Source organism: Bubalus bubalis, chromosome 23, assembly GCF_019923935.1.
Source record: "Bubalus bubalis isolate 160015118507 breed Murrah chromosome 23, NDDB_SH_1, whole genome shotgun sequence".
NCBI lineage: Eukaryota > Metazoa > Chordata > Mammalia > Artiodactyla > Bovidae > Bubalus > Bubalus bubalis.
This window is the reverse complement of record NC_059179.1, coordinates 51,612,919-51,629,162: the sequence shown is the minus strand read 5'-3', so window position 1 is coordinate 51,629,162 and position 16,244 is coordinate 51,612,919. Positions and strand designations below refer to the sequence as shown.

The 16,244-nt window shown below is 57.8% G+C and overlaps 1 protein-coding gene across 2 annotated transcripts in view; it reads right to left on the bottom strand.

Moving 5' to 3' along the window:
* KNDC1 (kinase non-catalytic C-lobe domain containing 1) overlaps positions 1-16,244 on the bottom strand; it is a 53,662-nt gene that overhangs the window by 14,845 nt on the left and 22,573 nt on the right. For both annotated transcript variants that reach the window (XM_025273934.3, XM_006070996.4), the window contains exons 10-17: positions 8,866-9,024; positions 8,301-8,378; positions 7,695-7,788; positions 6,999-7,161; positions 6,266-6,930; positions 5,906-6,050; positions 5,021-5,136; positions 4,116-4,459 (exon numbers count right to left, since the gene is read on the bottom strand). In XM_025273934.3, the coding sequence (XP_025129719.3) occupies positions 4,116-4,459; positions 5,021-5,136; positions 5,906-6,050; positions 6,266-6,930; positions 6,999-7,161; positions 7,695-7,788; positions 8,301-8,378; positions 8,866-9,024 (1,764 nt within the window). The remainder of the gene's footprint in view (positions 1-4,115; positions 4,460-5,020; positions 5,137-5,905; positions 6,051-6,265; positions 6,931-6,998; positions 7,162-7,694; positions 7,789-8,300; positions 8,379-8,865; positions 9,025-16,244) is intronic.

The window sequence follows — 16,244 nt, the reverse complement described above, 5'->3', positions numbered from 1 at the left end:
CCGCGAGCCCACCGAGCCAGTCCTGCCCTGGAGCCACGTGCAGCCCCGCGAGCCCACCAAGCCAGTCCTGCCCTGGAGCCCCGTGCAGCCCCCTGGAGCCCACCAAGCCAGTCCTGCCCTGGAGCCACGTGCAGCCCCGCGAGCCCACCAAGCCAGTCCTGCCCTGGAGCCCCGTGCAGCCCCCTGGAGCCCACCAAGCCAGTCCTGCCCTGGAGCCACGTGCAGCCCCCGCGAGCCCAGCACTGGGCTTCTGTGCAGAGCCCCGGGCAGCAGGGGCGTCAGCCAGGCCAAGACCTTAAGCATAAATGCGTGAACGAAGATTCGCAGCGTGGCTGGTGAGAGCGGGCGTCAGCCCCGTGGGCGCAGCCTGGCAGGCACACCGGCGGGTCGGCCCCAGGCGGGCTCGGGTGGTGGGTCCACATGAAACACAGGTTATTTCCTCCTGCCCTAACCCGACCAAGGGTTCTCATAGAGTTAAAGGGGCATCCATTCATTAGACCAATAAACGGGGATGACCCGAGGCACAGTTTAGGCCCACTGGCCACTGGATTTACGTGGACCTGAGGTAGACTATGGAACAACAGACTGGTTCCAAACAGGAAAAGGAGTTCATCAAGGCTGTATATTGTCACCCTGCTTATTTAAGTTACACACAGAGTACATCATGAGAAACGCTGGACTGGAAGAAGCACAAGCTGGAATCAAGATTGCCGGGAGAAATATCAATCACCTCAGATATGCAGATGCACCACCCTTATGGCAGAAAGTGAAGAGGAACTCAAAAGCCTCTTGATGAAAGTGAAAGTGGAGAGTGAAAAAGTTGGCTTAAAGCTCAACATTCAGAAAACGATCATGGCATCTGGTCCCATCACTTCATGGGAAATAAGATGGGGAAACAGTGGAAACAGTGGCAGACTTTTTCTGGGCTGCAAAATCACTACAGATGGTGACTGCAGCCATGAAATTAAAAGGTGCTTACTCCTTGGAAGGAAAGTTATGAGCAACCTAGATAGCATATTCAAAAGCAGAGACCTTACTTTGCCAACAAAGGTCCGTCTAGTCAAGGCTATGGTTTTTCCTGTGGTCATGTATGGATGTGAGAGTTGGACTGTGAAGAAGGCTGAGTGCCGAAGAATTGATGCTTTTGAAGTGTGGTGTTGGAGAAGACTCTTGAGAGTCCCTTGGACTGCCAGGAGATCCAACCAGTCCATTCTGAAGATCAGCCCTGGGATTTCTTTGGTAGGAATGATGCTTAAGCTGAAACTCCAGTACTTTGGCCACCTCATGCGAAGAGTTGACTCATTGGAAAAGACTCTGATGCTGGGAGGGATTGGGGGCAGGAGGAGAAGGGGACGACAGAGGATGAGATGGCTGGATGGCATCACTGACTCGATGGACGTGAGTCTGAGTGAACTCTGGGAGTTGGTGGTGGACAGGGAGGCCTGGCGTGCTGCGATTCATGGGGTCGCAAAGAGTCAGACACGACTGAGCAACTGATCTGATCTGATCTGATCTGAGGTAGACTATAGATAAAACTGGACTCACAAGTTGGAAAACCCAGAAAGTGTGGACAAAGAGAAGATGGAGGTGAATGTCAATTAGTGCCTCCCACCTAAGCGCTCCGAGCAAAGCCTCGTTAGGACAGCAAGCTGAGCAGACACGCGGGACCACAGGCCGCGGCGGCCGGGGGAACGGCGCCCCCGCGTGGTCAGTGGCAGGAGGTGACCGCGCGCCCTCTGGCGGCTCCGCCCACCCAGGCCTCACACACGCGCGCCTTCTGGGAGCAGATGTGAAATGTGTCCACGGGTTTTTTATGCCTTTTGTGTTTTCCCAAGGCCCCTGTCTGTAACAGACACGGTGGGTCTCCGAGTGTGGAGCTGGGGTCAGGGTCACCCGGGTCAAGAGCAGAAGTGCACAGGCACTCACCTGCCTGCACTCAGGTTCCAGGGGACTCGCCTTCTGGGGGCAGGAAGAAGGGAGAGACGGTCACCGGCCTCCCTCCCGGCGTTTCCCAGCCCACCGTGCCCCTTGGGACCGTCCCCCGAGTGTGCCACCCGCAGAACCGCTGTGGGACCCGGTGTGGGAGCCTCCTCCTGGCCATGGGGTTGCGAGCAAGCCACAGACAGCGGCCCAGCGCGTCTGAGATCCGAGCTGGTCTCCCGTCCACCTTTAAGGACCACCCTCATGGGACACAGGGGGCAGCTGGGCTCAGCCATGGTCCAGTCGCCCTCCAGGAGCTGCCATGCCAGGAGAGCCTGGGATTGAGGACAAGGGCCCCGCGGACCCCACCAGGCACCTGCCCAGGAGGCCACAGGCAGCACTCTCCCCAGCCCTGAGCACAGCGCGGGCTGGAAACGGGTTGCCTGTCCTCAGGGGCCCACACTGACAGAATGCCACCAGCGATCGTGACCTGTGACAATCAAGGTTGTGACCTGTGGTGTCAGAGGTCATGACACGTAATGTATGAGGATGTGATCTGTGATACAGAGGTCATGACCTGTGACATCCGAGGACGTGACCTGTGGTGTCAGAGGTCGTGACTTGTGTCACTGGCGCGTGTGGCCTGTGCCATCAGAGGCCCCCGGGCCACCCGCCGCCCTGCCCAGCACCGTCGAGCGGGGGCTGCCGGCAGGTCCGCGTGGAGCAGCCTCTGCCCGGGCCACGTCCTCCTGGCCCCACTGCCCAGTGGCCCTCGTCTGGGGCCCCACCTCTTGGTCCAGCTGAGGCCATGGTGGGGCGCTGCGGGTGCCTGGGCTCGGAGCTGAGGCGTGCCACGGAAGCCCGCAGGGCTCGGGGACCCCCACCCCAGGGTCTCTTCTCTATTAGATTCAGTTACAGTGGAGTTTCCCAGGTGGCGCAGTGGCAAAGAGCCTGCCCGCCGCTGCACAAGACGGCGACGCGGGTTCAGTCCCTGGGTGGGAAGATCCCTGGGGGAGGGCGTGGCGGCCCACTCCAGTGTTCCTGCCTGGAGAGTCCCATGGACAGAGGGGCCTGGCGGGCCACAGTCCCTGGGGTTGCAGAGCCGGGCACGACTGAGCACGCACACGATGCGTGGCTGCCAAGAGCACAGGAGGCTGCTGGCTCTCCAGGACTGAGGCCTGCCGGGCTCTTTCTCTCCTGGGACTGAGTAGCCAGATGAGGACACCCAGGAAGGTGTGGCTGGACGGTGCTGAGGCTCACGGCGTGGGGCTGCAGGGGGTGGTGGGGACGGGAGTGGGGCAGCCGGCCACTGACCGCTCCCTCCTGTCTGTCCCCCGGGGCCTGCCCTGTGTGGCTGTGGCCCAGGTGGGAGCCCTGGTCACTCAGGAGGGGGGCTGCAGTCCAGGTCAGGGCTCCTGGTCATGAAGGCGCAGACCCCCAGTGGCCAGGCAGAGACCTGGGGTTTGGAGCTCTGTGGGGCTGCCCTGCACGTGGGCTGGCCAGGCCTGGACACTCCCATCCAGGGCCTTCCGTCACCCTGCTGACCTGGAGGGGCACACAGAGTGTGCTGCCCACCAGAGAAACGACCCTGGGGCCTGGCCGAGCTGACTGCCACGGCCCAGGAGGTTCTCACCTCGTCATGCTGACCCTGCTACCCAAACCCAGCTGTGGTCCCCAGGGCAAGGTGACCTCCTGCCAGCTGGCCCCTGGTGGCCAAGAGCCCAAAAGAGAGAAGCCGATTCCTGCCCCCGAGGTGGGGCGTGCACGCACATGAGCACAACCCCCCCTGGAAGACACACGGTGGGGGCCCCGCCCGGCATGGTGGCCGCGGGAACAGGTGGGACCTGGGAGCCCTGGCTCAAACACGTCCTCCTGGCCCGCAGTGCGCTGGGGCCGAGCACCACCCCACCCCCACAAGCCGAGGGCAAGTGCAGGGCTGAGCACCCTTCCCCCCTCAAGCCAAGACAAGCAGGGCCGAGCACTGTCCCCCCAGCCGAGACAAGCGCGGGCCGAGCACTGTCCCCCCAGCCGAGACAAGCGCGGGGCCGAGCACCGTCCCCCCAGCCGAGACAAGCGCGGGCCGAGCGCCCTCCCCCCAGCTGAGACAAGCGCGGGGCTGAGCACCGTCCCCCCCAAGCCAAGACAAGCGCGGGGCCGAGCACCCTCCCCCCAGCCGAGACAGGTGCAGGGCTCACCGGACACTGGGTGTCGGCCGCAGGGTCCCCGGGGGCCTTCTGCTCGGCCAGCTCCTGCACGTAGCTGTGCACGTCGGCGCCAAAGCAGTCGGCCTCGTAGAAGGCACTGCACCAGCCTGGGCTGCAGCTCGGCGCGCCCAGCGGGGCGGGGCTCACTGCTGGGCCACGCTCGGGGGCCCCGGGGGGCCGGGACTCGGCCTCGGCACCCCCGGCCAGGCCCCCGCCCTGCAGCTGGGCCTCCGGCTGCCGCTCCCTCCCAGCTTTGACAGACTGCTGAGGCCGGAACCCCACTTCGAAGTTGCCCTGAGAGAGCTCGTCTGAGTCCACACCCGGCTTCTCCTTCCCTGGACAGAGAAAAGGGGGGGTCACACGTGACGATGTGGGTTCCGGGAGACAGTCCAGCCCTGACTGCTGGGAGAAGCATCAGGTCCCAAGGAGGGGCTGGGAGGGTCCTCGGGGTCCCCTTCCAAGTGGGCCGCCGTGCGGGGCGGAGTCAGGGCGGAGATCCCAGGGAACCTCCGCCTAACCTGGGGTCCCCGCGAGCAGCGGGCTGTTCTCGGGCACCTCCACCGGCGCACGGTGCCCAAGCATGCGTGCGGTCTGGCGGCCACCCTGCGCGTGAGCGCGGCCGCACTGCCTGGCCTCTAGGGCTGCGACCCGTCAGACGGGCTTTGGGGACGTGACCGAGACTTCAGTCATCAGGAGCCTGGGGCTCCAGCTGCAGGAGCAGCTAGGAGTCTTTAAGGACCCCGGGGTCTTAAATGGCTAGTGTCCAGCAAGGATGCCATTGGCACCCCATCACCACACTGCTGGCCCAGCCCTCGCCCTTGCAGGCCACTGTGGGTCTGGGGAGCACTCCCCCCACCCTGCCCCCACAGAACAGACCCCCTGGAGGAGGGCCTCACCCCAGAGCCCTGTCTCGCCCGGCCCAAGACGTGAGGCCCTCCTGCTGGATGGTGAGCAGCTGCTGGGAGCACGGGTCCTGCTGCCCTCAGGCTGCGACCCCGTGTCGTCGGAAGCTCTGTCATCAGAACGGAGGACCCTGCAGGAGCCCCTGGGACCCCTCCCCAGGCTGACCAGAGGTGCCCCCAGGTGGAAGGTGGGGGGCTCCGGGCGGAGGCCCTGTCCACACCTCTGGGACAGCCTGGCCACAGGCGTGATGGACACGGGCCCTTGGACAAAGGGCCTTCTGGGCACCTGTCTCCCCTCGAGGCCCCTCCCGCAGTGCTGTGGAAACAGGGCTCGGCTGGGGTGGAAGGCAGGTGTGCGCGGCCCTCGGTGTGGGGTGCTGGGGGCCCGGGAGGACTGGGGCTGAGACGGGGCTTGGGCTGGCCTGGGAGTCAGTGCGCCTGGCCCTTCCAGGCACAGGCCTGCCGGGTCCCCCGCCCACATCGCCCTCTGCAGTCCCCCAGGAGGGGTTGGGCCACAGGCACCGGGACTGTCCTGTGAAGGGTGGGGGCCAGGAGCGCTGGGGAGGGAAGCCCACCGGCCCTGACTCCTGCAGCTGCCGCCTCACCTCCGACCCCAGCGGGAGCTGGGCAGCGGGGCGGGGGGACATGTCCCTGCAGGGGCACCCGCCCACACCCCAGGGTGCCGGCCCAGGGAGGGGAGGCGCCCCCTTCCCGCCGGAGGAGCGGTTGCGCAGGGAGAACTCCGGCCAGAAGCGGGACCATGGTGGCTGCTCTGGGGAGGGCGCCCAGCTGGACTCGGGCGGGAGGCGAGCCCCTGGGGCAGGCGGGGGTGGGGGCCCAGGTGGAGGAGCCGGGGGTCCGCGCCAGGAGGGGTCTTACTTCCCCGAGGGCGACGTCCGTCCGTTCACCACGTTGAAGAGGCTCTGCAGCAGCTTCTCGCCCCAGTAGAGGTCGCAGAACTTTTCCGATATGGCCCCGCAGAACGTGGCATAGGTGAGGTCTTTCAGGGCGTAAATGTACTCCCCTGCGTTGGTGGAGGGAGGAGTCAGGATGCGGTGAGCAGTTTGCCGGTCCCGGGGGCTGGCGTGGCAGGGCGCACAGCCAGGGGAGGGGCAGGCGGGTCTGGGACCCTCCTCCTGCTCCGTCCATGCTGGGCCGCATCACTGCGGCGGGCTCCGTGGTGACCTCCCCCATACCCGCGTGCCCGCCCCTGCTCCTGGGCCCTGTGACCCCTGGTACCCATGATTAGAGCCTCCAGCCCGCGGTCCAGGTAGCCGTCGGAGGCAAACTCCTCTTGGATGAGGCGCGTGGCCTCCTGCAGTGCCGGGCAGGCCACCCCCTCCGGGAGGGGCGGGGCGTCCAAGCTGGACGGACAGAGCTTGCGGTCTGCTGGCTGGGGCGCCTCAGGCTGGCCTCCTGGGGCAGCCCCGGGGCTGTCTGGATTCCCTGTGGCCGGGGAGGGGCCCTGTGCGGCTAATGGGGGGCTCTCAGGCTCCTGGCCTGCCTCCTGGGTGGTCCTGCTTCTAGGAGGCTCAGCTGGGGGGCGAGGGCTGGGGGGCGCTGTGGGGGGCCCGAGCCCAGCAGAAGATGCTCGAATTGGGGTGAGCTCCTCTGCCCCTCGATCCTCGGAGGACTCCTGTGTCTCCAGGGGCGGGCGTGGGGCCGGAGATTGTGGCGTTGGCATTGACGGCCCCTCTGGTGGGCTGGCAGGGGTCCAGGAGCACCCCTGGGCTGAGCCTCTTGGCGCTGACTCCCTGAGGGGCCCTGGGGGGCTGGGCGCCGGCTGCACAGCTGTCTCTGGGCAGGGGGCCGTGACAGCCTGCTTCCCATCGCCCTGTGGGTCCAGCTGGCCTCCTGTGGCTTCTGGGCTCTCCGCTGGCCCTGAGGTCAGGGCGGGCCTGTCCCTGTGAGTGGAGCAGACGACACTCAAGGGGCGCCTGGGAGCCCGCCAGCCCCCAGGAGCGGCACTCACCTAGAGACACCTGCGTCCGCAGTCAGGACGATGGGCCTGCAGTGAGCGTCTGGAGAGGTGAGTGCCTCGGGCAGCAGCGCGGCCCCTCGGAGGCCACAGGGCTGACTGGGCACTGGCCCCTGCACGGCCGCAAGCCTGCTGTCGCCAGCGGCCCACACGAGGTCTGGGGACAAACAGGGTGACCAGGGTGGGCGAGGGCCTTTGTGGGGGCCGGCTATCAGGAGTGCGGGCCATAGCGAGTGTGGCCTTAGTGGGCGCTGCCTGGACAGGCCCAGCAAGCCCAGGGCCGCTGCGAGGGACAGTCTGAGGAGAGAGGCTGAGGGAGGTGCATCCAGGGCTGCCCCGAGCTGGCAGGGAGGGCGCGGTACTTGGCTGAGTGGCTGGAAGGCCGGAAGAGGCCAGTGACCCAGCCGCAGACGGGAGGCTCTGTGGGTCGTGTGGTGGGGGGTTGCACTGGGAGACATGGGCCGCGAGGCAGAGGTGAGTCGCCTGCTCTGGCCACTGGACACAGGGAGGCCTGAATGCAGGGTCAGAGGAGCTGGGGGGAGTGAGGCAGGGTGGCTGGGGGCCAGCTCTGGACATGCCATCTGGGGTCCTTGGCCACATCCAGCATCCATGCGGGGCTGGACTCCTGGAGACGGGGGCAATGACGGGCCCGAGGCAGGGGAGGCAGGGAGGGCCAGTCCCAAGGCCCACCTGAGTTAGGCCTGGGTGCGGCTGCCAGGCTGGGGTCCAGCTCAACCACCGAGAAAGCGCGCTGCAGACCAATGGTCTCCTCTTCCTGGTAAACCTGGGGCAGAAGGACGCGGCCAGCTCCGCGGGGATGAACGTGAGGCCCCAGAGGCGTGGCCTCCGAAGCCTGAAGCCCCCAGGGCTGACAGGCCTGGCTTCTGCCTCTCTGGAGCGGGAGCCCCCGGGGCACATGGGCTTCTGGGGGCAGCGGGTTCCACTGGTCCCTTGGGTGGGGGCCGGTCAGGCCTGGGACAGCCAGGCCTCATGTGGACGAAGGAAGCGAGTGCGTGTTGCACCCAAGGGACAGTGTCGCCACCTGACACGGCCCCGCCCAGTCAGCACGCCCAGAAGCTGAGGGTCACTCTGCAACCCCCAGGATGTGCCAGGGGTTCAGCAGAGACCAGGGTGGGGGCCTGGCCCCCCAACAGTGGCACAGTCAGGCCAGCGGATGGGGAGTGACCTGCCGCCCTGGCCCGGGGTCTCCTCCTCCCTGAGCAGGAAGAGCAGGAGCCTCCCCCCACAGCCCGGCGTAGCACAGAGGGTCTGCAGGGCCTGCCGCACCCGGCTTACCCGGCAGGTCAGCGCCCTCAGGTGGGCCAGGATCTCGCGGCTGTCCATGCCCCGCTGCAGGAGGTAACCACTGCAGGTCTGAAAGCAAGCACAGCCCAGCGTCCAGACACACGGCCACGGGTGCACGCCAGGGGTGAAGCTGGTCGGAGTGTGCGGTGGCAGCCGGAGGCCTGGGGGCTTCTCGGCAGGAGGACCCCACAGCACCCCTTCATGGGGAGAGCCTGGGGGCTGGGCTGCGATTCAAAGTCCCTGGCTGTCCTGGCCATGGTCAGCTGGGACTCCACAGATCGAGGGGCTACACCCAGCCTGGCGGACCCGTGGAGGAATATGGGGAAGTCGGGCATGTGGGGGTCTGTAGGCGGTCAGGGGTCCGTGCTCGGGCCCAGGCTACCCCCATCCACCCGGCTGGTGGATGCACTGGAGACCAGGAGAGGCTGGGGGAAGGTCGTGAGATGAGCAGCAGAGGCCCCTGGCCGCCCATCCACAAATGAACCCATGCGCTCCCTGTCCAACCGCGACCTGCCCCAGAGATGAGAGCCTGTCCGGCCCCCTGCAGTGCAGGTACCTCGATGGCCTCCGCAGCAGAAGGCCGCTCCTGGGCGCTGCGTCTGGCCATGTGCAGGAGGAGCGTCTTGAGTCTGCGTGGCAGGGCCAGCTTGCGGTCTCGAGGGACACTGAACTTGGCGGCCGTCCACAGGACCGCAGCCACACAGTATACGGAGGCCTGGGTGGGCAGAGGGGCGGGCCGGGGGCTCAGAACTGCCCACAAGCGGGGGGCGTCCTCAGAGCCTGGAGGCCCCACCACAGACCCCAAGCTGCACGCCAGGCTCTGGCTTGGGGCTCTGACAAGTACCCACAGGCATCAGAGCCTCAGCGTGAGCAGGAGGACCTGGGCCCCAGCCACACCTTCCAGCTTGCTCTCCACGAGGGGAAGGTGGCCCTGCGGGGGCCCGAGGCCCAGAGTTCCCTGAAACCCTACCGTGCTGCTAAACACTGACAACAGGCTCCCTGAACAGAACACGGCCCCCCGGTGCCCACAGAGGTCTGTTTTAGAATGTGCTGATACAAAGGGTGTGTCACACACGCTTGAGAGCGTCACGGAAGGGCCAATGCTCCTTTCTGTAAGCTTGTGGAGTTGGCCACTTCTCTCCGAGGGCTCCCCCTGATTTTATCTGACTCTTGTATCTGCAGCCGACCTGTGACCAACGCGAGCTTCCGACCTGCATGGGGCCAATACCTTTGTTTCTCTCAAAAAGTGAAAGCGAAACCAGAGACACAGTGCACTTCTGTGCTGAGTCACGTGACTGTGGCCAAACCCCGCAGGGTTGCTCCCAGACCTGATGCACTCCTCGGTTCAATCTTGTCATATTTGTCCACCACGGCTGTCATTAAGTCTAGCCAACTGACAAGACGAGGAATCAAGCCCTGAGTTCAGCGCTGGTGGATTTCCATGGTGTGAAGACTCGCACGTGGCCGGCTCCCAGCCATCGGTGCAGTGGAGCCCGGGGTTGGAGGACACGGGGGGACCTTCCTACGGGGCTCCCGCCCGGAAGCACAGACACAGCCGACTATACCAAGTCATTGTCCAGTCGCTCAGTCGTGTCCGACTCTTTGCAACCCCATAGACTGCAACACGCCAGGCCTCCCTGTCCATCGCCAACTCCCGGAGTTCACTCAAACTCATGTCCATCGAGTCGGTGATGCCACCCAACCGTCCCATCCTCTGTCGTGCCCTTCTCCTCCTGCCCCCAATCTTTCCCAGCATCGGGGTCTTTTCCAATGAGTCAGCTCTTGGCATCAGGTGGCCAAAGTACTGGAGTTTCAGCTTCAACATTAGTCCTTCCAATGAATATTCAGAGCTGATTTCCTTTAGGATGGACTGGTTGGATCTCCTTGGAGCCCAAGGGACTCTCAAGAGTCTTCTCCAACACCACAGTTCAAAAGCATCAATTCTTCAGTGCTCATTTTTCTTTATAGTCCAACTCTTACATCCATACATGACCACTGGAAAAACCATAGCTTTGACTAGATGGACCTTTGTTGGCAAAGTAATGTCTCTGCTTTTGAATATGCTGTCTAGGTTGGTCATAGCTTTTCTTCCAAGGAGCAAGCATCTTTTAAAGTCATGGCTGCAGTCACCGTCTGCAGTGATTTTGGAGCCTAGAAAAATAAAGTCTGTCACCTCGTGCCCTTTTCCCCATGTGTTTGCCATGACCGGATGCCCTGATGCTAGTGTTTTGGATGTTGAGTTTTAAGCCAGCTTTCCCACTCTGCTTCACCCTCCTCAAGAGGCTCTTTAGTTCCTAATTTAGTTCAGGTCACTAGGAAGTTGTTAGTTTTGAGTATTTATCAATTTTCTTCTAATTTTGAGGTAGCTGTAGGGGATGACCCAGAGAGGCCCAGGTGCCCTCTCCCAGCCCCAGCGGGGACGCCCTGCCAGGCTGGGTGCATGTCACAGCCAGGCCCCTGATGTGGACCCCGTGAGATGGGGGCTCTGCCGTCAGCAGGATCCGACCTGTCCCCTCCAGCCTTAGTTGCTGCAACGATTCACCTGTTCTCCATTTCTTCACTTCGTCATTTCGCGTGACGGGATCTCACGCTATGCAGCCTCCGGGGCGGACGCTTCTCTCTCGGCTCCATCACCGCTGCCACCCTGTGGGCCGCCCTGCGCCCGCTGAAGACATCTGAGCCGAAAGGCCTCCAGGCTGGGGCTGCGGCCAACAAAGCTGTGAACAGTCGTGTGCAGGACTTCCTGTGAACACAAGCTTCATTCCTCTAAGAAAAACGTCTGGGTTGTCTGGGTCCCCGTAGCAACGGATGAGAGTTCCTGTTGCTCCTCACCCTTGTCGGCCTTTGCTGTTGTCAGTGTTTGATTTTAGCCTGTCTGCTGAGTGTGTGGTGGGAACTCACTGCTCTACTTTGCATTCCCAAGTGCTAGACGCAGTGGGACATCTTTCACGTGCTTACTTGCCACACGATATCTTCTTTGGTGACGTGTCTGTTCAAAATTATTGTGACAATGTACAGCCTTGATGTACTCCTTTCCCAATTTGGAGCCAGTCTGTTGTTTCATGTCAAGTTCTAACTGTTGCTTCTTGACCCCTATACAGGTTTCTCAAGAAGCAGGTAAGGTGGTCTGGTATCCCCATCTCTTTTAAGAATTTTCCATGGTTTGTTGTGATCCACACAGTCACATAATCAAAGGCATTAGCGTAGTCAGTGAAACAGAAGTAGATGTTTTTCTGGAATTGTCTTGCTTTTTCTACGATCCAGTGGTTGTTGGCAATTTGATCTCTGGTTCCTCTGCCTTTTCTAAATCCAGCTTGTACATCTGGAAGTTCTTGGTTCACATACTGTTGAAGCCTAGCTTGGAGATTTTGAGCATGTCCTTGCTAGAAATGTGAGATGAGTGCAATTGTGCGGTAGTTTGAACATTCTTTGGCATTGCCTTTCTTTGGGACTGGAATGAAAACTGATCCTTTCCAGTCCTGTGGCCACTGCTGAGTTTTCTAAATTTGCTGGCATATTGAGTGCGGCACTTTAACAGCATCATCTTTTAGGATTTGAAATAGCTCAACTGGAATTCCATTACCTCCACTAGCTTTGTTTGTAGTGATGCTTCCTTAGGCCCACTTGACGCTGCACTCCAGGATGTCTGAATCTAGGTGAGCGATCACACCATTGTGGTTATCTGGGTCATTAAAACCATTTTTGTACAGTTCTTCTGTGTATTCTTGCCACCTCTTAATATCTTGTGCTTCTGTTAGGTCCATACCATTTCTGTCCTTTATTGTGCCAATCTTTGCATGACATGTTCCCTTGGTATCTCTAATTTTCTTGAAGAGATCTCTAGTCTTTGCCATTCTATTGTTTTCCTCTATTTCTTTGCACTGATCACTGAGGAAGGCTTTCTTCTCTCTCCTTGCTATTCTGTGGAACTCTGCATTCAAATGGGTATATCCTTCCTTTTCTCCTTTGTCTTTCGCTTCTCTTCTTTTCTCAGCTATTTGTAAGGCCTCCTCAGACAACCATTTTGCCTTTTTGCATTTCTTTTTCTTGGGGATTGTTTGGATCACTGCCTTCTGTACAATTTTACGAACCTCCATCCATAGTTCTTAAGGCACTCTGTTGTTGACTTTTAAGAGTTCTTGGCATATTTGGGATACAAGTCCTTTGTCAGATATGGGTTTTGCTCCCATCTGTGGCCTGACTTCTCATTCTCTTAACTGTATCTTTTATGGAGCAGAAGCATCTAATTTTAAAGAAGTCTAACATCTATTGTTTGTTTCATAGATCATGCTTTTGGCTTTGTATCTAAATTTTGCATAGATTTTGTCTAAAATTTTGTCTAGATTTTCTCCTACATTATCTTCTAGAAGTTTTATAGCTTTGAGGCCTCTGATCCATTTTGAGTTAATTTTTATGAAAAGTGCAAGGTCGGTGTGAAGGTTCTTTACTTTGTCCTGTTGTGCCAGGTCCGCCTGTCGAGAAGACCGTCGTTTCTCCCGGGATTGCCTTTGCTGCTTTGCCGAAGACCCGCTGACTGTGTTTGTGTGGGTGTTTCTGGGCAGTCTTGTTCCTTTTATTTGTTCCATTATTATTTGCCTTTCCTTTTGCCAAAGCCACACTTGATTACTGTCGCTTACAATCAGTTTTAGAACTGGGTCGCGTCAGGCCTCTGACTTTGTTCTTCCATGTTGTGCCTGCTAGTCTGAGTCTCCTGCCTCTTCACATAAACCTTAGAATCAGCCCATCAGTAGCCACAAAACAACTTGCTGGAACTTTCACTGGAATTGCACTGAATCTATAGATCAAATTGGGAAGAACTGACATGGTGCTAACGTTGAGTCTTTCAGTGTATGAACATGGATGACCTTTCCATTTTTTTAGCTTTTTGGTTTCTTTCATATCAGTTTTATTAGTTTTCCCTACAGGTATCTTATACACAGGCGTGCACACTAAGTCACTTCAGTCGTGTCTGACTCTTTGCAGTCCCATGGACTGAGCCCTCCAGGGCCCTCTCTGGGTAAGAATACTGGAGTGGGCTGCCGTGCCGTCCTCCAGGGGTTCCCCCAGCGATTGAACCCGTGTCTTTCCCGTCTCCTGCGTCGGCGGGCAAGGTCTTTACTGCTAGTGCCGCCTGGGAAGCCCTGCTCACACACGTCTTGTTATATTTACACATAAGTGATTTTTTTGGTGCTAGCATAGATGGCATTGTTTTTTAAATTTCAAACCCTAATTGGTCGTTGCTGGTGAACAGGAAAGCAGGCGACATCGGTGTCATTCCTCTTCTAGCCTGCACTCTTCCTGTAACTGCTCTACTCCAGATTTCTGTTAATTCTCTGGGACTTTCTGACATGATTTCAATCATCTCAGCTGTAAACAAAGACAGTCTTCTTTCTTCTTTCTCAATCAACATACGTTTTATTTCCTTTTCTTGTCTTACTGCTGCATTACCTGAGCGAATACAAATCTACACATGTGTAGATATCCACATCCATGCACGTGAAGGATGTTCTCCTTCATATGGCATTCGGGGATGCAAATTAAAAGTGAGTTACTGCCACACACTCAGTAGAAAGGCTAAAATCAATGTATCACATTGAACAGGAATGATGAGAAGGAACATTCTTGCCTTTTCCCCAGTCTTAGGGGTAAATTTTCTAGCCTCTCACTGTTAATTATCTGTTGGCTATTTTTGTAGATATTCTTTATCAAGTTGAGGAAATTTCCTTCTATTCCTAGTTTGCTAGGAATTTTTATTATGAATGAGTGTTGAATTCTGTCAAAAGCTTAGTATCTACTGATACGAATTTTTCTTCTTTAGTTTATGTGATGCATTACGTTGATTTTCAGTTGTTGAGTCAGCCTTCCACACATGGAGTAAATGTCATTTTGCCAATTTTAAATTTTGATGAAAAGTTCAATTCACCCATTTCTCCTTCTGTGGAAAAATTCATGGACAGCACTTTTAGTGTCAAGTCTAACAGCTCTTCCTAGCCCGCCCTCCACCCAAAATTTTCTTTTTTTTTAATCAGCATTTTGTGGCCTTCAGCATACAAAGTCTATACATTCTCTGTTTCATTTACATCTAAGTATTTCACTTTTTTGAGTGATTATAAATGTATTATGTTTTTAATTTTAGTGTCCACATACATTCATTGCTAGTACATAGAAATAGTACAATTGATTTTTGAATGTTTATCTTATATGCTGTAACCTTTCAGAACTCACTTCTGAGTTCTGGGAGGCTTTTTTTTCCTTTTTTGTAGATCCTTTGGAATGCCTTTGAATTTTCTATGTGCACAGTCATGTCGTCTACAGACTGTGTCATTCCTCCCTTCCTGGGTTTACGCTTTTCCTGCATCGCCATACTGGCCGGAACTCCCAGCGCAGCGTTGGGTGGGGTGCAGTCCGAGGGCACCCTCACTTTGTTCTGGACCGTAGCGTTTCCGCTCAGTGGTGCTGACTGCGTGGTTCTCTTGGTAGACGCTCTTTGAGGAAGTTTCTTCTATTCCTGTTTTTCGGTTTCTTTTTTTTTTTTAAATAAATGGATGTTAAATTTTGCCAAATGCTTTTTATGCATCAATGTGATCATGGGATTTTTCTTCTTTAGCTGGCTAGTATGTTGGACTGCACTGATTGGTTTCCAAATACTGAACCATATATCCCTGAACTTACATCCCTGGAAAGACCCCTACTTGGTTATGGTGTATAACTGCTTTTACACATCAGTGAATCCTGCCTGCGTATGTTTTGTTAAGGGTTTTGCCTTTATGCTCGTGAGGAACGCTGACCTATGGGCACGTTTGTTGCACTGTCTTTGGTGCTGGCATCAGGGTAAAAACAGCTTCATAAAATGGTTTGGGACGTGTTCACTTCTGTATTCTGGAGCAGACTGTGTAGAACTGGCATTAGTTCCTCTTCAAACGTTCAGCAGAGCTCCCAGGCAAAACCATCTGGGCCTGGAGATTCAGAGAGTTTAAAAATTGCAAATTCAACCACCTCAACGGTTACGGGGCTACTCAAGGTCTATTTCATCACGGTGAGTGGAGGTACGTGATGTCTCTGAAGCACTGGTCCTTCCATCTGAGTCGCTGCACGTGTGCGGGGCCGCCGGTGGTGTTCCATCACCCCTCTGGTGCCTGCAGGGTCTGCGGGCGCCCCCGAGTCATTCCTGATGTTGGTAGTCTGTGCCTCCCTTCACTTTTTGCTCCTCAGTAAGTTAGTTTTATTGGTCTTTTCCAAGAACCGATCCGTTTCTTGTTGGTTTCCTTGACTGTTTTTCCGTTTTCACTTCATTGACTTCTGCTCTCAACTTCCGTTTCCTTCTTTGTGCTTTGGGTCTGTTTCACTCTTCATTTCCGGGTGCTTGAGCTGCGAGCTTAGATTACTGCCTTGAGACTTCACTTCTTTTCAGGTTTTCAGCATACAAGTCCTGTACATGCTTTGTTAGACTTACAACTATTTCATTTTTTAGTGATTATTGGAGGGGAAGTGGACAATGGCAAAGTCCCAACTCTTCCTGAGGCCTCCTTGGGCACTGCCCCTTCTGGGGGAGGCACTTCTCGCTGCCAGGAGGTCGGGGTCACAGGCTGGCTGCTCAGCCTTCTCCACCAGCACCCAGAGGGTCGGGCTGCCTTCCCCTTTCCTGCCGCTCCAGCTCCAGAGTATGGGCTTCCCCTGGGCTTGAGCTATGCCCGCTGGGGTTTCCCAGATGCCCTTCATCCTCCACGTGTGAGGCAGGTGCTCCTGGGCTCTTGGGACCACCGCTCCCGGCCAAGGCGCACCCCCCTACCCGGGGCAGCCTCTGCTCCCCACCTGCCTGCCATCTACTCCCGCTTTAGGAACCGTGTGCTTAGGGTGGGGGAGCAGGAACTAACCCCTCCCCCATGCTCCCAGAAGCAGAAGTTCTACCTTGGTTTTGAATGTAATTTACTTGAT